Below are 20,490 nucleotides of genomic sequence, written 5' to 3'. Positions count from 1 at the left end.
TAAAATGAGCGGCTTGCGACCTTTAATTATGTTGTGATGTGTTTCTGCTCCTTCCTCACTCACACCTTTCTCCCTTTTACCCATTCCTGGACTCACTGAGTGTCCAAAGACTAAGATTCAGTGCTAATGGGACACCCTGACAACTACAGGCTGGGTATCCAGCCCAGAGGGAGCTCCGGCTTTCTCTCGATGTAGTGGGCTAAAGTCTTGCCGTGTTGCCCCTGCTCTGGCAGCTCCACCAGCAATGCTGCCCAGCTCTGGATCTGGTGCTGCAGCAGCAAGCAGCATCGCAGCTGGGCTGGGCAGACCCTCTGCAGCTTTCACACCAGCGGCATGCCTTCCTTGCTTTGGCGCACTCTGTAAGACAGCCACGGAAAACTCACTCACCCACCCACCTTCCTTACAGACTTAGCCTGATCCATCCTATATACAAACATCCCAGGTCTTTGCAAAACTTTTTAATTGCCTTTTGCTGAGTTTTTTTTTCCCCTCCATGGAAAACCAACTGACAGGGCAGAAGAGAGGGCACTGGTCAACAGGGGCCCACAAAGTGATACCAGACAAAACGGCTGATGTTGAAATTACTTTGTTCCTAGCATACACCCTGGGGACTGCAGTAGCAGAGGCACAGAGGGCTGTCACAGGCTGCCACAGAGCTGGGAAAGCTCTGGGAGAGCTGCGCAGTAAACAAGTTTGGTGCTCAGAGCAACAGTGGACGACCACAGTGCTTTTGCTGCCAGCATCACAGTGGGAGTATCTAAGGCTCAAGAACAGTCTGCACTGTCCACACTTACCAACGACAAATGTCGGAAAAGTGCCAGACAGATCTCAAACAACACCAAAGAAAGATTTTTGGCCTTTGGGTCTGTACTCATCTATGAGTTCAAAGATCAGTGACCAAAGTCACCCATTCGCCTAAATTCACCCCAAAGCGGCCCACATTAACAACCGAATACTGAGGAGACTGTTCACAAATGCTAGAAAAGATGTATGTCAAAATACACTGGCCTGTTCTACTGCTAGTTGTGTTCTACAAAATGCAGGGTGGTAGCTCCTGAGTAACCTGTGGCATCCCCCTTCTGGAATTTGCCAGCAAAAAAGCAAACCACAAAAGAATTAGGCCAGGGGTCCTCAAACTTTTTAAACAGGGGGCCGGCGCGCGGATGAAGTGGCAGGCAGTCATCTGCGGCTGCTTGGTTTTCCCCCTCCAACCCCCGGCGGGGGGGTGTCTGTAAATACTGGGGGGCCGGATTGAGGACCCTGGGGGGCCATATCTGGCCCACAGGCCATAGTTTTGAGGACCCCTGTATTAGGCCAATACAAAAGCTATTTTCATAGCATAATGGGGAAAACTGGGTTACTAGTATGAGCAAAACCCCTTCTCTGCTATTACATACACCTGTAAAAGGCATGCTTCCCAGGAAAGTCACCCCAGTGTGCACAGAGAAAGAATCACGGCAGGCAGAGCATTGCCAGTAAGTCTGTAGCGCATGGAGCGTCACCTGCTCTCCCCCTCAACCCAAAGAGGTGTGCTTTCGCTGGTATGGCAGGTATGCAAGGGGCTCCTGCCAGCCCAGTCCTCTCCAGTGCCCAAGCCCCATGTGCACAGGCACAGCCCATCTGTCTGTGCTGCAGATACTGTACAAATCTGTAGAGCTGATAGCCCAGGTCTCCTGCCACATACCAACCCTTCACACGAGGTCCTCTTGATAGGTAATGTTTTACACAGTGGCGTGACAAAAAATTCCAACTACACTAAAACATACTTCGATTTTTCAAGACAAACACTTGTTGAAGCACCCTGTTCTTCAAAAACAGCGGCTGAACAAACTGCCTTGATTTTATGCTGTTCTGGACTCTAAGTGGATCGTGCCAATAAAAGGGAGCACGACACATAATTAAATATGGCCAATGATTCTTTGATGTAAACTGATGACAGTGTGCAAAGTACACAGTGGGGACCATCAAGTCCATTATGCTTTTTTCAGATCTCCCCTGGTCCTCCTTTCCCTGTCTGCAAATGTGGGGCTGTGCATGGTTACTGGAAATGTGCACAGCGGGGAGCAGCCACCGCAGCACAGCCCAGGCATTCAGGAGGCTTTCAGCAAATCTGCCATGTGTGCACAGTAACCAGGCACATCCCACAAGCGCTGGATTCTGAAAAAGCTGCACAGAACAAGTGTTCCATGGAAGTGTCAGAAATCAAAGACAGAAATACCGGTGCCTTATGTCAAATATTCCAAGACACAAGTTAACAGGGCTGCCTGCTGTGTTCAGCGGGCTGACTCCCCGTGCCCTGCTGGTCGTGTGAACAGGATGAACACATGCAACATGACAAATACCACTCTTGCTGCCCCGAGTTGTAGCATGGCCACAGCGAAAGCGACTGCAACAGTCCCAAAGAGTTCCAAAGACAGATACTATCTGCAATGCTGCAGCACCACATAGTTGCTCCTATTTTTATGGGACTTCCACAAAACAGAACATCCTATCTTTGGGATTGCACTTGGTGTCAGCAGTCAGTGAAACAATGAAAACAAGCCCTGAGTACATACTTAGACATTTTAGATTCTGGTAATGCAGAATCATTACTGATAATAATGTGCTCCACGGGGCATAAGCAACTATGGAAGATAAGGAATCACATAGAATAAAAGAATGGTTAAATCTGATTATTTTAACGATCAGTTAATTCTACTTATTTATTATCATACAGGTAAAAGTGAAAGATTAGAGAAAACCAAAGCCCACCAAATCTGCCACAATCTTCTGGTCTTGTTTTCAGAGCTAAATTTTCCATTTTGGACACCCAAGTGAAGCGTTTTTTTTTTTAGAAAATACTGAGCATCTGGCATCTTCTCATTATTCCTACTGTCTCTTTTTAAACTACATTCAGTATAAAGTACCACGTAATACAATCAACACACATTTGCAGCGCTCATCATTTAAGGTACATTCTGCATCCAAGTTGGAAAGTGAGACTATTTAGACTACCCCATGCCTACCACTGCAGAAACCACTCCTGTGTTTGTCTACAGGGCACGTGCCCCATTCAAAGCACAGAATGAACAGGGAATTCTTGAGGGAACTAAGTGATCTTTAAGTGAGTCTTTAAATGACCCACGGTTTTCATCTTCACAGTATATCCACCCTTAATGTGCAGGTGCACAGCAACTCATTCAGTCTTTAACATCTACAAGGCAGACACCTGCAGTGAGACCATTTTTATGCTCTCTTTGTAATCCATGGGCAGGAAGAGATCCTTCCAGATTAAGCCTCCCATGACTTTCTTATTTTTTTGGTCTTTTAGCTAAGGATAAAGAAAAATATCTTTTAAAATTCTGTCCTGTGCAATTTCTGCAAGACTACCGATGAGACTGTTCCCACCTGCTGCAGGTGCAGCATCCACAAGCCCAGGTTCTGCAACACCCCTACTCAAGCAGAGGACAAAAAAGCTCACAACAAATGTCACACCCATTAGTAAGACCCTTCCTTTCATGAATTTTGGGTATTTATGGTACTATTCAGTTACAAAATGCGATCCATAATTTCAACAGCCCAAGACAATGATCATCAGATAGGTGACAGACAGCACTCTTGTGAGCAAGGGATTACGAACTGTGGTATCACATCTCCTTCATGTTCTCATGGGGCTTTAAAATCCCTCAGAAAAGTGATCCTCTGGCAGCAAAACATAATTTCCTCACCCTTTAATAAAAGAAAATAGATTATTTCATTTTGTTCACATTTCCCTGAAATGCCAGTGGTTGATGACCGTGTCAGTTTCCAGCCTGAAAAGATACAGTTACCAAAAGTCACAGAGAGAAAAAATGCCACTTTGAAACTAAAACACAAAGCAGTTCCACATGATTCTCATTGTCGCTCCTATCTCACAAATGCCCTGCTTTGGACAAAGGTTTGCTGTTGACTCATGTGAAGCAGACCAGCCTCAGCAGCTGTGAGCACCAAATTTTGAAAACTCTGCCCTTCCCTCCGGAGACAGCACCTGCAGCAGCCTCGTCTGCAGCCTTGTGAATCTCCCCCTTTGCCTTCCTTGGTCTTCCCCACAGGGAGTCATCCCTGCACCGGGAGGATCAGCATTATCCTTCTGTGCCTGGAGGAGATGCCACCCCCTCCCTTGGCCGCAGTTACTGCTCCTCCCCAGCACCATCTCTCAGTGGCAGAATAGCCAGAAGGTGCCACAGGCATCCCTGGGCAGGGCCGGCAGGGGACAGGGGCACCAGTCCCAGCCTGGCAGCTGCTCAGCCAAGTAGCTGGACTGCTCAGCTTGCAGTGTCAGACACTGCACAGGTTCCCGAGCACAGCACCATGCTCTCTCCCTAGCCAAGCCACCTACAGAAGGGTTCAGCACCCACAGCCTTATCACACTGGACTAAGGACCAGATTCCTCTCCCACCACACGAGACTACATATTGGATTGTGACTTCTTCCACAATATCTTTAGAAAAAAGCAGCAAAAATTGTACCCCAAATTGTCACACATCCCCTCAGTCCTTGTTGCTTTCCAGGACTTTTTATGTTGAGCTGATTTTTGAGTGGAGAGATGGAGGAATGAGAAAGTGTGAGGTAACATACTCCAAGGGTGTAGAAGAACCTGCTAAGAAAGCAAAACACCATTGCTGCGTGCAGGAGGTGCCGACACCACATACAAGTTTCCCAGGCCTCAGGTACTCACAGCCAGGCAGATACTTCCCATACACAACCTTACTCTTCTTTGTACGGTCATCGGGAAAAGCTCTGTTGCAATGGGTATCAACATCTCCGCTCTTCCAAGTGTATCATCGTACACGTTACATAGCTCCCACGACAGCTGCCCGTGCCAGCCCTCTCTGTGGCAGCACACAGCACAGCTGTCACACTGTAGTACTGCCTACAGTAATGCTCATTTCTAGGGCTGGCTGGATATTTTCTGACAAAATGTTTTGGGGTTTTTCCTGGTCAAAATATGCTCCATCACTAATGTGAAGAAAGAGAAACATAAACCATAATTTTTTTCTCTGTAAAAATAAGAGGGTTCATCACAATACTGTTTCACATAAATGTTCAGAAGTTGAATTTTGTTATGAAATGGAATTCTCCCTGCTCATCAGGTGGCAGGTTCTAGTTTCTCCTTGAGCACACTGTCTCCTTGGATCGTATCATCTTATGACAAGACACGGTTTGGCACTGAAATCCTCTACACATTCTCTGCTATTGCAAAATAAATTAAAGGCATTATTATTTCTATGAATTCCTTTCAACACTTTTCTCTGTGACTACCTGGGCATGAAGCAGTTCATGCCATGCCTCCCGCAGTGAAGCATGCTGCAGCCTCCAGGCTCAGCTGTTTGCACATTTCAACATCCACATGGCAGATGCCACACATTGGGTTAGGCGAGGTGATTACCCCCCCGAATATTACACAGCAGTGGAAATAATGTATAAAAAAAAACCTGTCCGATGCCTGCACATGCACCATGCATCAGGGGGAAGCGTGCAACCCTTCCCTTCCAAAGGGCCTCACAGCTCAGGCAAATCAAGCTGTGGAAGTGCAGACAAGATCAGCAGCAGCAGTCAGTCCTATGCTTGTCTCAGATTCCAGAGCCACCTCCATCCATGCTGGAAGCACACACTGTGCTTCACAGAGACTTACATCTGTGGGATGACTGAAGCTATAAAAAGTGCTGACAATTTTCAGCAAATTTGCATATGTTGCTACTGCTGCTGCTTATATAAGTGATTTCTAGCTAACCACAAATACAAAAAGCAATGCCCAAAATAGATTTTCAAACAAACCGCTTGCAAATGTGACTGAATGACACATCTCCCCACCACTCTGAAAATCAGTCCTCTAGAACAGCAGACACAACAGCCAGCATTTCCCCAGAGGGTCCCGTGCAAAGCAACCCCCAGACTGCATACCCAAGAGGTCCAACACCACCTTGCCCTCCTGATATCTATGCTGCCCTGCACTAGTAAAGGTTGTGACAAAATGGGACACACACAAGACTTGTACTAGGTTGCTCTCAGGTCTAGGGCTGTATAGATCTTTCTACACACATCATCATCCCAAGCATCTCTGGTGCAGGTGGAGCACAGAGGCAGTCAGCCTCTGGATAGGACACATTTGTTGCCTTCAGCTGTTAAGAAACCCCTCACTGTGTCAAATACCATGCTCTGTTTGCTCTGTACGTGTGCTCACCATAGCAGTGCTGGCTTGAAGGACTGCTCATCACCTGTGTCTGCATAGATTCTTCTTTGCACCAGGCTGGAAAGGGCAATTGCTTAACCTGGGACAGAGCAGTAACACCACTCTCAGTGATAACACTACCAGGCAACAGCCTGGCACAGAGGGTCCCTGTATGGCTCTCCTCAAGTCGCCAAAAAGTCAGGCAAAAATATAAAAGTATGCACGAGGGAGGAAACGGTCAAAAGATGCAGCTGCTAGTCCCTGACATTCAGGTCTTATGGCTGACACAGCTATAAACCACCAAAGGGGGGGTGAAGGCTGGAGCTGGTGGTGTATCTGCTCAGTGGGACATGCATCACAAGCAACAACATCACTCCTTCCCCAAGCCCTTGAACATGGAGAAGCGTGTTGCTTGCTCATAGACCAAACTCAGTCAAAGCAAAACCATATGAATTTGGCAGGAGTCTTTCAGATTCCTCTGGTGTCAATGGATTCTCATGTTCAGGAAATACTGGCTAGGGGCTGTTTCTCCATTAACCTACTACCTGTCAGAGCACAACAGTATGAGAAACAGTACTTGGCTTCCCAGCACAAGGAAGGCAAGGACATGCTGGAGAGAGTCTGGCAATGGACCACAACTAAGGGATTGGAGCATCTGTCATACAAGGAAAGGCTGAAGAACTGGTACTGTTTAGCATCAAGACAAGAAGAATCAAGAGGGATGTTATCAATATGTATAAAACTGGGGGGGGGGGGGGGGGTGTGCGGCAGCAGCAGCAATGGGATAGGATGACAGTAAGAAAAGCAGAGACAGACTATTCTCAGTGGTGTCCAGTGAAAGGATGAGATGCAATGGGCACAAATAAAACCACAGAAAATCCCTTTTAAACACTACAAAAAACTGTGAGGCTAGTAAAACACTGGAATAGGTCGCCCAGAAAGGTTGTAGAGTCTCCATCTTTGGAGATATTCAAAACCTGACCAGCCACGGCCAGGGAAGCTGGACTAGCTGATCTCCAGAGGTGCCTTCCAACTCCAATTCTGTGAACAAGACTGCAGCAGCCTCCCTGCCTGCTGCCAACCAGCCCGGCCCTAGGGAACCCATCCGGAACCCTGTCACAGAGCTAACACCCTCCCTTGCTCACTTTGCTCTCTGCTTTTGATTCATGGTATCACTTTTGCTTTCTGACAACTGTATGTTCTCCAGAGCTCACAGAGACATCTTGTTCCTGGCTTATCCCTACCACACACTCCTCCAGCTCTCATTGTTTCCACCATTGCCATGAGCAGGAATCTCCAGCCATCGCTTTCTTCTAACCCACCACTGTGGGCCTGCGGCAACCACAGGAGCTGGAACCAAAGGGTGCCAAACATCTTTACCTCCCTGTGTCTCTCTCGCTCCACATTCACTACAATTTTGGTCCTTTCCTTGATCTTCTGTGATGAATGAACCGAACAAACTTTTTTGCTAGCAAGAGAACTCAGGAAGCAAAGGCAGCAATCCCTCAGGAACATCCATCTCTAGCACTGGAGTTCATCTCCCACAAGCTATCTTCATGGCTTTCTTAGAGCTGACCAACTCCACATTTGCCATTAAACCCCATTCTGGTTCACCACCAACCACAGATACCTATTTTTCTCCACCAGAGCCAAGAGCTACCACAAGGTGTGGGTCTGCACAAGGAGGAGTGTTGCAGCACTTTCCAGACTATCAAGCTACCACAAGATCTTTTTTTACCACCTCATACCAGCATACGCTTCATACAGTCCCTCTGATGCCTTCTCCACATCTTGCCTCATCCAGGGCATGCTCTCTCTTCTCTCCGCTTCTTCCTCTCTCCCTTTCTCTTCCTTGGCTGCTCTCTCTTCATTGGCTCTCAACCACTTAACAGAACAAGTCACACATGCAACTTATCTACATCGGCCAACCCACCACCCCTGAAGCCAGCCCACAGTTGTATATGATCAGTGCTAATTAACCCAGCTTCATTCCAGTACAGAAGAGGACCCTGCCCTGTTCTCAGCTCCCGGATAAGCCAGCTAGAGCCATGTGGCAGCATGCAGAGGACTAGCGCTGGCAGCTCTGCAGCCCGTCTGCCCGTGAAGAGATGCAGATGGAGCAGCACAGTTCCTCCCAGGTCGGAGAGAGCATCAGGAACAGCCATTCCTCCTCTTTTGTCTAGCAGGAACCAGCTCAGTGCAGGCTGGCTGCTAAACTGCTCAAGGGTGGAAGAGACTCCCCTCTCACCTGCTGTCCTTTGTGCCTTCCTTGCTTTCCTCTTTCAGCTGAGGACCAAAACTCAGCGCAGACTATAAGAGCACTGTCAGGGGAGATTTCAGCGTTGGTAGATGTGAAGTTGTATGGATAAGAAAATCCAGCCTGCCTGTCTATAGACAGTGCCAGGTTTAAAGACACAAATGCTTTAGAAGGTCGTCTCCTTTTGGTCGCACGCAGCCTCCTGACAGACTTTGCTGAGAGGAGAAAAGGTGTGTGCCATGCAGGGCAAACCCTCCCTGCCCTGGCACACGTCGGGCAATGCTACAAGCCATGTTCATCCACTACTCTGGCAGAAAATGCAGCCAGCTGTCCTTCGGGACAGTGAGGTACAGGGCTCTACAGAGAAGAGCATAGGTACTTGCTGGAGTGAACTAGCATGGGGAAGTAAGGGCATCACAGAAGGCGGGAATAACATCTTCCTCTTTCAACAACTGCCTGTGGTTACGTTCAGCTCAGAACATAATGCGGAACCTTAATGAAAGCTGCAGGGCCAGGGCCAACTGAAGCCAGCATAAGTGCTGGTTGGTACTAAAAGGAGAATCGTGTTCATGGCCCCATCTGGTGATCATCACCACCCATTGTCATCACCTCCCTGACGCCAGCTCCAGTATCAATGGTTGGACAGGGACTTGGATCAAAGAACAGAGAGGGACAGTATCTCTATCACAGCATCTTTCAGTGAGATCAGGTCCCTAAGCAAGCCAGCTACACGCCTGCACACGACGGAAAGGCTAGCTGCACAGAGCCCTGAGAGACACACAGATACTTCTTCTCACACATCTGCTTTACTCTCATGTATGCTAAGTATCTGTGGTCCCATAAATTTGGCTGATTTCGTTATTTAGCTCTCATTTGACATATTTATTAACTCTAGCTCACAGTCCTTACCAGGCAGAACCTGTGGAGAAAATGAAAACTGCCAGAGTGAACACCACCACTTGGCACTTGCTGTCTGTCTTGCCTTCTTTCTGCAGGTTTGCTCAAGAGAAAGGAGGCTGGGCTGTGTGCACAACTGCCTGCAGCAAAGTTTTCAGCGGTACACAAGCCGAGGGTCGGAAGGGCACACCTGTGGGGCAGCAGGCACTGGTCTGAGCACAGTGGAAGCTGGAACTTGCTCAGACTTAAGTAGGAGAAGAGGAGTTTCCAAGAGGGAGATGATAGGAAAGCAAAGGTATTGCATACACAGAAGTGATTTCCCACTGCCTTTGCTCAGCAGAGTTCCTTCCATCTCATGATACATTCTGCCTCAAACAATTCCTAAATTCCTAGTTAGATGTGTAAATATTTAGCAATTTGTGAAACCACAAACATTGACACATCTCAGTAAACAATCTTGTAAGTGGGAAAACTGACAAACAAAAGGACTCCCACATTCTTAAGCTTATCAGAAAACATCCCAAGTGCTTCAGGGGCACGTGAAAGTCCCAGGCCTCACTCTTGTAGCACTGAGTGTGGAAATTTTGCTTCTACTTCCGTGACTTTCCCAGTAGGAATGAGAAACAGAAGCTCAACAGAAACATCACAGTTTTTTTTAATTCATTTGGACTAGAGGAACCAAAAGGCAATTTTGCCAGCTCTATAGGCAAAACGTCCTTTTGCACAGAATCTTTTGCTCACAGGACATTGCTCTGCATGCATGTGGCAGGTCCCGTTCTGCCACCCTGGATTCCCCAGAGGGTGTGCATGGAAAACCTGGGGTGGGTAGTGCCTGCCTCGCATCTAAGCAAAGCAGGTTCTCTGAGGCCCCTTAGAAACCTGGAGGACAAGCAGAGGCTGACCCAAGGAACACTGTGCAGCTAACCACTTTGGCCTGGTCGCCACAAGGACATTGCTTCAGAACATCTCCATACCCACGTGCTAGGTTAAATTGCAAATGACTACAGGGCATGGTCAGCAAAGGAAGGGCTGATGGGCTCATGGCAGGTTCTTGCTTTGGCGCATGAGGTGTTTCAGTTTTCCCTTTCAGAAATGCAGAGACTGTGAAGGCACTCTTCACGGATGTGTTATTTTACACTCACATTGCGTCCTGTTTGCACAGGAGAGAAAGCAATAAACCAGCTCAGCTGCAAGCAGTCCTGCGGTGGGAATACAGCCGTTCCCTGGCTGTCAGGGCCCTGAAAACAACGGAAGCTAACGGAGCTTCTTGGCATCGCGACGGAAAGCCTCAGAGTCTCGGCGACTGATTCTAACTCTGCTTGGGCTTTCCGGGGCAATGCCCCACATACAGCGGCAAGGTGCCTCCAGCCAGCCGAGGGAACTGTTGCAACAGAAGGGACGTACGGGGATTACTTCATCCGGAAAGCAAAGCCAAGGGACGTTCAGCGAAAGGAAACCAGAGGGAGAGGGACGGGGAGCGGGAGAGGGACGGGGAGCGGGAGCAAGCGAGGAGGGAGAGGATCTTGCCCAGCATCTGGCCCGCACGCACGGCTGACAGGGGCTGCACCGCCTCGCCCACGGCTTGTGGTGCCGTTCAGCGGCTGTGAAAGCGCCGGGGCCAGCGGGGCCCGCGGCTGGGGGCGCGCCGGCCCGGCCCCTCGGCGGCTGCGGCGGCGGGAGCGGGAGCGGGGCCGTGCCGCAGCCCCCCGCGGCGCCGGGCACTCAGCGATGCCCGGGCGGGTCCCGGCGGCACCGGCGCCCTGCAGCCCCGCGTGCCCCCCGCGCCGCCCGCACACGCGGCAGCACCGGCGGCGCAGCCCGGGCCGTGCCCGGCGGGGGGCTGCGGCACGGCCCCCTCCCCTCGCCTCCCCTCCCCGGCCCGGCCGCCCGCCCGGCGCGGCCCCGCTCTTACCTCCAGCAGCTGCACGTAGCTGGCCGGGAACCAGCCGCGCAGCCCGTCCTCCTTCTGCCCTTCCCACCAGCCGCCGTCCGGCACCTGCAGCACCGTGATCAGCTCCCCCGCGGCGAAGCGGAGCCCCTGCCGGTGCCGCTCCCCGGAGAAGGGGTACAGCGTCTGGCAGCGGGAGCCCGACATCCTGCCGGGCCGCGGCCGCGCTCCGCCCGCGCCCGCTCCGCGCCGGGGCTGCGGGAGGCCCCGCGCTGGCCGCGCCCCGCGCCCGCCCCGCCGCGCCGCGCCGCGCGCGCTCCAGGGCCACGGCGGCGCCACGCGCGGGCGGAGCGGGGCAGCCCCGGCGCCGGGAGCCCACGGGCGCGGGCGGGGAGGGGGCGAGGCGGGGGCGGGGCGGGCCGGGGGGGGGGGGGGCAGCCGGGCGCGCAGCCGCTCCGCGTGTGCGGCGCTGGTGTCGGCGGGGCAGCGTGTCCGTGAGTGACGGGGAGGGGGGGGACACCGCGTGTGCGCCGGTGCACGAGAAACGTCCGGGGGGGGGGGGGAAGTGGGGGAAAGGGGAGGGGGGCCCTGTGGGCCCCGCGTGCGGTAGCGCCCCCAGGTGTGCCCCAGCCGCGCGCGCAGCCGCGCCCCCACCCCCCCCGCGCCCCCCTGCCGGCGCCGCCACAGCCGCCGCGAGGCGCCGAGTGGGCTGCGAGACCCCCGTGGGCTGCGAGACCCCCGTGGGCTGCCCGCCTGCAGCACCGCCCGCGTGGCATGGGCACCCGTGTCTGGGTGCGGGGGGTGGGCACCTCTGCACGCTCCAGGCGCCCTGGGTGTATTTGCGACACGCACCCAAGTGTGTGACATCCATTTTGCCTGAGAGACGTCGTGTGACACACCAAGCATGTACAAAGTGCACAGGTGTGTGTGACACATCCCCAGGTGTCTGTGTCCGCAACACCCGGCCGAGCACACGACTTGCTCCACGTGTGCCTGCCTGCCTGCAGCACATGCATGACTTGCACATGCATGAGACACCTCAGTGCATGTGACACTGCTCTGTGTGCCACCTGCGTGTATGTGAGAGATGCACCATGTGTGTGCATCTGTGACACACTCAACTGTGCGACACTCGTGCGTGTGTGTCTGAGACAAGGCTCCGTGTGTGCTTTGTTTATGAACGCCCACGCTGCGTGCACAGCCTGCTCTGGGTGTGCCTGACTCACTCTGCAGCATCTGTGTGACTCTGCGTGTGCGTGTGCCTGTGCGGGGGTGAGAGGATGCGCAAGTATGTATGAGACTCGCCCACGTAGCACCCACATCCACGTGTACACGGCTGTACCTGAAAGGCAGGGCATGCCTCCCCGAGTGCCTCTGTGCTACGTCTTGTATGTTGTTTGTGGGATATGTATGTGCGTGGTTGTGTACAAAACTATCCTATGGCTGCGTGTGAGGAACTCCATCTTGCATGAAATTCAACCCCATATGAAGGTGCACATAGGCTTGCTTGTGCAGGAGGCACATGCATGCATGTGAGAGACACCTGGGAGTGTGACTCACCGGGGGGCATGTGAGCACACACCTTGAGGCTGAGCTGCATATGTCACACCCGTGGGTTTGTGTATGTGCCCCCCCCCCCCCCCCGCCACAGGTGAGACTCACTCATACAGGAGACTGACCGGTATGTGTGCTTACATGACAGCCGTGGGAGACCCAGCTGCCTGTGTGTGACTCTGTGTGTGTGTGTGTAAGCTGGCTGTGTACGTGCCTGCACACACCTGTGCATGAGGAGACTCACGCCAGTGTGCTTGAAAGAATTAGCGACTGGTGTAACTCACTGCTGCACGCATGTATGAGGGTCTCATCCGCGTTTGTGTGACGTGCTGCGTGTGGTACCCATCAGTAGTATGTGGCATGTGGAAGAGAGGGTCACTTCTGTGTTTGCAAGAGTCACACCAGCATGCGTGTGGAAGAGATGAGGCAAAAGGAGTTGGATCTGCCTGAAAGCCCCCCCATCCGTACCCAGGCCTGCCACCCAACATCCTCAGCCAGCTGGTGGAGAGGGAAAAGGTGAGGCATAAACCTGCTGCTGTACTCAGACGTCGGTGAGATGAGTAGGTCCTTCTCCCCACTGACTGATGGGGGCCAGATGTGCCCAGTGGACATGGCCACGTCTCCTCTGATGCTCACCCTGTGGGTAAGCAGGAAAACATGCATCTGCTCCCACTGCATTTGTAGGACCCTTAGGTGCGTGCAAGGGTGTGACCACTGAACTTGGTGTGTATGTGTTTGAGAACATTGCTGGTCCACAGGAGAGTACAGGAGTGTGTACATCTTGGCAGCAGTAAGCATACACTGCGTTTCTCTGCTGGTTGGTGAGATCCTCCACTCAGGGCGGTTTGAGACAGTGTGCATCTATATAAGCCACAGTGCATTCATGCACGCTGCTCCGGAGAGCATGAGATCTGTGTCACCATCTGTGTGTGTTACTAAACTATCTCCATATTCCAGTCACTAACACTCCACTGGGCTTATGATGATGATGATGATGTGCACAAGTCAGTTGTGTGTCCCACTCTGCTGTATGAAAGTGCCTGCATTACGCTGCACATTTGGGCATGCAGGTGTTCACATGACTGCAGCCTGTGTGTGATGCTCCCTGCCCATTTGTAACTCTCTCGGCTTGAGTGTATACACGACCTACTGCAGTGTGTGCAAGCCAGGTGTCCTACTTGTCTGTGACCGCCTGCGTGTTTGCACAACTGCATGCCTGGGCAATGCGTTTCAGGGAACAGGTGCTGGTGTGGGTCCTGCATCAACTTCGGTTCTAGCGGAAAGAACACAGATGCTTCTGCGAGTCACTCCAAGTTTTGCAGTTTGTGGTGCTTTCCTGGGAGCTCAGTCCTTTTCACAGATGCTCACTGACCACTAACTCCTGTACGGCCTGTCCTGTTTCTAACATTCAGATTCCTTTCTCTTCTATCTCTTTTCATGGAGGAAGAGCCTCCCATTTTCCTTTTGATTTGTTCTTGCTTTGCAAACAGCAGTGAGGAGCAAATTCAGAACAACTACCACCCTTTGTGCCCGGAGCACACCATCATGTGTGTCTCCCAGCCTCGGGCTGCACAGGCTTTTTATTTATGTGACACAATAGAGTATTTTTCTCTCTCTCTTTTCCTGGAGTTTTATACATTTGCAATACTTTTTCCTTTAAAGTGAGTGCTCAGGAAGCCTGCTGTAGCCTTCCTCCTGAACATTCCAGGTGACTTTCAATGTAGCTGTCCTCCAGTTAGACAGACTAAGCAGCAAGCTGAGCTCAGCTTTTCAGGGTTTTTTTCTTTGGATTCTTTCAACAATTTTTGGACTACTCTCTACAGTTCTGTTTTTGAATCTCTGAGTTTGTGGTGAATTGCTTAAAATATGCTCTTTTGATAAGCATTTAAGCTGATAACTATTGAACTGTGATCCATTACGTGTTATTATCACACCAGCTGCGCCTTGCTTGGTGAAAAGCAACAGACCTGATACCATGGCATGCATCCAGGTACATCTATCGCCGGTATTCTCTAACAATGCCATTTATAGATGGCAAGGACTGAAATCGAACAAAAACCCACATGTTTTTCTTTAGCATGTGCAAACCCAGCTCTCCCTATGTTGGAACACAGAACCAAATAGTTTAGCATTTTCATGTACAACAGTGAATTTTAGTCTAAATTTTACTTTTCTTATGTTTAATGTTGCCAGAATACGTAAATATTTTTCTTCAGTTTATTCTCTGATATTTTTTAACTCTGCATTTTTATACTTCCAACTTATTCTGCTTTCTCTTTATCTCCCTTTCTGATATTTTTGTAGGCTTCTGCCCCTTTTTGCGTGAACTTTCTAGATGAAAAAAAACTCTAACAGGGTTTTAGTCCTAGGGCTGTCCACTTCCTGAAGCAATTACAGACTTCAGCTTTTCAGTGGGCAAGCCCAAATGTAAACACTACAACTTCACTTTGGCTTGTGTACGAATGTCCAGTCTGTAAACAGAAGGGCTCTGCTCATGTCAGAGGATCCCTTTCCAGTCGCTGGAGGTACTTATCTCTTGATAAGTAATCATCATTTCATTGTGCAGATAATTACACAGTTGCTTTCTCTTGAGATATGTCTGGTCCTTCTCCTCAGCTTGCAAAACGGCTTTACTTCTTGCACAGAGAACAGCTCTTACCAAAGGCTTAGACCTATGTTTGCTTCTGCATCATGTATTGTCTTTACTGGAAAGGATGTACAAGGGTGATGTGTTTTCTATTGATAATGAGAATTATTTCTGAGCATAGAAAGCTTTTTTATCTAGCATATTAGAGCCAGAGTCACTAGATGAAGGGCATGGAAGCTACCCCAGAAACATGCAGATTTGCAGCTTCAAGGGTACCAGGCATTGGAATGAATCAGTCAGCTTTCAGTCTCATCCTTGGTTTCTAACCCCTGTACCAGCTCAGCTAAAGCATCTTGGCTGGATGCAGGTGTTCTCTGGCCAGTACTCAGCAGGTCTGACTGAATGATCAAAACAATCCCTCTGGCTGTAAAATCCCTCTGAATTTATTTCCTGAGCCACCACAACTGTCATACTCACTCTATTATCTGTTCTAGGAGGGTATTCCACTTAGCAATGAGAAACCGGTTCTAAAATTGGTGTTACATAAATGCATTCTGTGTAAGGGTGAGATGAGTCTCACCTTGAAAGGACCTTTTTTTCCCTGTCTGCTGCCGAAGAGTCTAGGGTGAAGACCTCAGTCTTGGACATCTGATGTTTTAACAAACCTTAGGTGTCATTGAACTGCTGTCTGTGGATGAGAAAGAACCAACTTTGTGCAACACTGCAGAGAGCCTCAGTTATGGTTATTGAGTCAGAAAGAATTTACTTCATGAATTTGCAGATTGTACCTGGAGCATAAAATGACACCACCAAAACAAGTCCTATACAGAAGGGCAGAGTCCCTGAAGGGGGACTGAAAACCATCCTGGGAGTAACAGAAGAAAGTTCACATCTGACAGCTGTAGGAGCAGCATGGTCAATGTGTTGTTTCTTTAAAGCAACATCTGACAATCTGTCTAGCCCACGGAAAAGAGCTAAATTACTCCTGCTGTGTTCACTGAAAAGATCCTGCAGAGCTCGTGCATGGGAGAATTTTTAGTCATGGAGATTCACTGGAATAATTGATCAGTAAATAATAATAAATCTCATTCTCTCTCATGGGAGATTCACATGAATAATTGATTGGCCATACCTGTTTGCAAGACACAGCAACACCAGGAGATGTCCTGAGGCCAAGAACCAGGAAAGGAGGAGACTAAAAAGAAACCACTTGTAGCACTGGATCTTTAAATGACCTTTGAAGTCTAAACGATTAGCAGAAATTAGTTCTGTTGTTGGAGAGGAAATGTTCTGAGCCTGTGCACAAAAGATAATTCCAGCTGTTAAAATGCTTAAAAGCCATACCTTTTGATGGAAGTGACAATTCTCAATGCCTTGAACAGCAAAGACATAAGAACAGATACAGGAGCTCAGAACAAAATTTCATTTTGTAGTCTTCTTTCTGGTAGCAACGAAGGAGAATGCATAGGGTGGAGTGAAAGAGCAGGACAACACATAGCAGTGCCCCCCTTGAATATTCTGCCATCGTCCACCAAAATGCAGTTTAGGGATTTCTTCTTGAGTATCACACTTGGAAGTTTAGGCATCCAGGACCTGAAACATTCCAAGGAAAGGGCTCAGAGTTATGAGTCATGTTCATATGACCAAATATGTGATTCAAACACAATTTAAAAAATGCACTTGATACAGAATGGCTTTACCTTTGATTTCTGCCTTTAGCAGTGTTTCTTGTGGCTCCGCTAGCCTTGGAAATCCACTTGTACAAGGTCAGCTCTGAAAATAAGATCAGATATGCAGTGCCCTGCCTGGTGGTGGCCATTGTGAAACTTAGTGATGTTCCAGGGCAGGTTTAGTCATCTTTGTCATAACAGTGCCCAGAGCCGTACCTGCTATTTTAGTCAGACATAAACAAATGTAGTCTCTGTCTATAAATGGGCAGTGATACCATATGAGCAAACAGCTGGTGGTGATTAACCTGAAACTAAACTGGATTTGCCTGCCAGGATAATACACCTGGAGACCTGACTGCTTCCATTCACCTCCTTTCTTGGAAGCAGGCTGAGAACAACAAACTGTTCCGATAACATCAGCCTACTTCCAGTCAACATAGTTCCTACCGAGAAGCAGGGCAGGTCTTGCCCTGTTGCATGAGAGGCAAATACTTGGTCACAGAAATGTGACTCATAACTTGGACTCCTCACCTTGGAGTTAGGTGTCAACAGCAGCCAGTTGTCACAAACCCCTTTTTGAAACGGCAACGTCATGCTGTTTCTCTCCAGCAGTCCAGTGCTCATCTCTCTCCTCCTGGGGCTCTGGAAAGCCTAAGTCACAACAACATGCTCCCATCAGCTGGCTACAGAATTTCAGGAGAGAGCTTCCCTCAGTCCATCTCACTGCTATTCCTCTTGGTGCAAACTAAAATATGCAGGGCAGATCCAGAGTACTCCATGGTGGTCAGGATGCTCACAGAGGACAGACCCGACTCTAGACCAGCTCAGTGATTCCCAAGCATTTGTATTCATTAAAGCAGATACTGTAGCCTTGTCATCTCTTCTTCCAGCTCTATAGACACTAGGTCACACGATTTTATTTATTGAATGTTTATTTCATGCTAAATAGAAAAGCCATTGAAAGGAAGAAAGGCATTGTCTATAAATCAGTTAGTTTCAGTATATCAGAAACAAGCAAGCTGTTGCCATTCAAGTCTCATCCTCCAAGTGTTGAGACAACAGAAGACAAATAGTTCTGGATCAGACCACAGGTCTGTCTGGTTTATTATCCTGTTTCCAGTGATATCTAATAGCAGAAATCTAGGGGAAAAGACAGGTGCAGAGATATATTTCTGCAGAACATCCCCTTCGTTTCCAGCAAATGATAGCTCAGGTCTTCCCCAGCTGGAGGTGGTATCTTGCATTTCATAGCTCATTTCCATTATTTAGGGCAGTTATTTTTTTGAGCCCATGCAAACTTTTGGTATCCATAAAATTCTTTAGCAAGGGTTTCCAGTGCAGGCACCGTATTTTGGAACCTGTACCTCACCTGTTTAATCTGAGGCAGTGCCTGGCCCACAGTCACAGGCACAACCTGCCCACAGTTACCTTTATACTGTTGTAGCTGCCCTGATGTCCAAACCTGAACCACTGAACTGAGAGTTACCTGCATGTGGAGATTGGGCATGAACCTACATGAACCACCTACTTTAAGGGTCTTAAGGGACTTGTCCAAGATCACATGGAGAGACACTGGAAAAGCAGGAAAAATCCCAAGAGTGATCTGATAAAAGCACCTAAATCTTCCTTCAAACTTCCTTCTCTCTGGCTTAGTATCAGTCTTAGTGGTGTGATGTGGACTTGCCAGATTATCTCCAACAGCTTGCTGTGTCCCAGAGCATCTGATCTTTTCTTTTGATCCCATGGAGAACTGGGCTTCTGGCCAGCTAAGAAGAGCAGTCCAGCCAGGCAGCCCTCCAGCCAAACTCCCTCTGGGTGTACTAGTTTGGACATTAGTATTTCACTGTCGCTAAGCTTCCCTCTTCAGAATGAATTGCTCATTACTTGAGTTCCATCAGGGATTTCCTATGTCATGAAAGAGCAGAAATTCTGCCTGAACACACTGAGCAGGCCTGACTGCTTTCTGTGGATGAAGTTGTTGATCTGTGTATATGTGTGTGCCTGTATCTGCAGGACATAGATGTCTCAGTGTTTTCCTTTCAATGGTGTCTCTGTTCTGCAACCATCTGTGTATAAAGCTGCTATTCTCTCGTGAACAATGACTCATACAGGAAAGTCTCTAAGAATGAGGCAAGAACTGTGTTCATCCTGAGTAGTATCGAAGATGAGGATTCAGTCCCATAAACTCTTGGAAACTCAGCGTTAGTTTTCCCTCGACAGCTTTAGTATTTAAAATCTGCTGTTGCTGACACACATTTACAAACAACAGGTTGGCAATAAACTCTCTCTGCAAATGGGTGCTCTGTGTTGCTTGCTTCTGACAAAGACCCAGCACAGCCCTGCTCGCTGTGGCCAGCCTTCTCCTGACCGCCTTTGCCAATGAGGACCCACCTAGTGACTTCCACCTCCCGCATTCTTCTCAGCTCCCACAGATGACTCTTTCCAGCCCTTTCCTTTATGTTTCCAGGCTACTCTGTGTCTCTGTCAGCTGCAGCGGGTGAGTGGGATGAAGCAGTGTCACTGTTCCTGGCACCCTGCAAGCTACGCCTGGGCCTGGGGCTGCCCAAAAGGCTGTGAAGTTGGCTGTAGGGACTATCTGGGGCACTGAACCATACTGCTATCAAAAAATTGCAACGATCTTCACTTCATATATCTAGCAAGGCTTCGGTACTTGGGAAATAACTGGAGGAAAGGAAATATCCAGAAGATTTTATCAGAAAGTCTCCTGTGGCCAGAATGGGTACAGAAAGAAGAGTTTCTGAAAATCAGTTGAGCTTCTCTGGCTAGTGAGGAAGGTTCTGCTTTGTGGCACCTTGTCCAACACTGTGGAAAGAAAAGGTTACAGAGTCCTCATGTTCTCCACTGCCCCAGGGAGGTAACAGTCTCTGGGGATGCAGGTTAAGATGATCAAGAAAGTTTAAAAGAAATGGTGACTTATCCTAATAATGTAATCATAAGACAAGTCCAGATATGTAGACCATACCCAGAAAGCATGCCCACAATAAATATAATTTTTCAATTGGATTAGAATTTTAATTAGAAAATGCATTATCAGATTTTAAAATTTCTCTAGGATCTTAGGTGATAAGCAAGGGGCAGAGGTGCTCATACGTGAAAGTAAACATGCTCTGTGAGTACGAGTGGAGCTGGGTGGCTGGAGTTGGACAGAATGTTAAAATCAACAGATAGAATTGGAATCACAGAATCACAGAGCGGTTGAGGTTGGAAGGGAACCCTCCGGGTGATCTGGTCCACCCCCCCTGCATAAGCAGGGTCCCCTAGAGCAGGTTGCACAGGTGCCTGAGACAGAGCCCTCATTCACATCCATCCTTTTCCAGCCACCACCCTTCCTGCTAGCTGTGTGCTCCTGACCTTCCTGTGGCTGGTACCAGTTCTGTGTTCCTCAGCCTGTTCAGTGAATCGATCAGTCTTCGAACAGCAGAATGC

General features: G+C 49.3%; 1 protein-coding gene across 4 annotated transcripts in view; it reads right to left on the bottom strand.

The window, feature by feature from the left end:
* The window catches only part of GAS7 (growth arrest specific 7), a 103,185-nt gene extending 91,591 nt beyond the window's left edge, over positions 1-11,594 (bottom strand). For 2 of the 4 annotated variants that reach the window (XM_055797942.1, XM_055797944.1), the window contains exon 1: positions 11,257-11,590. In XM_055797942.1, the coding sequence (XP_055653917.1) occupies positions 11,257-11,439 (183 nt within the window). In that variant the 5' untranslated portion in view covers positions 11,440-11,590. Of the gene's footprint in view, positions 1-11,256 lie in introns of all 4 variants that reach the window. The other 2 variants (XM_055797945.1, XM_055797943.1) reach the window with 2 other exon arrangements.
* Positions 11,595-20,490: the final 8,896 nt, after the last annotated feature.

The sequence above is a fragment of the Falco peregrinus genome, chromosome 2 (genome assembly GCF_023634155.1).
Source record: "Falco peregrinus isolate bFalPer1 chromosome 2, bFalPer1.pri, whole genome shotgun sequence".
Taxonomy (NCBI): Eukaryota; Metazoa; Chordata; class Aves; order Falconiformes; family Falconidae; genus Falco; species Falco peregrinus.
The sequence above is the reverse complement of the archived record's forward strand: the minus strand, read 5'-3'. Positions and strand labels throughout refer to the sequence as shown.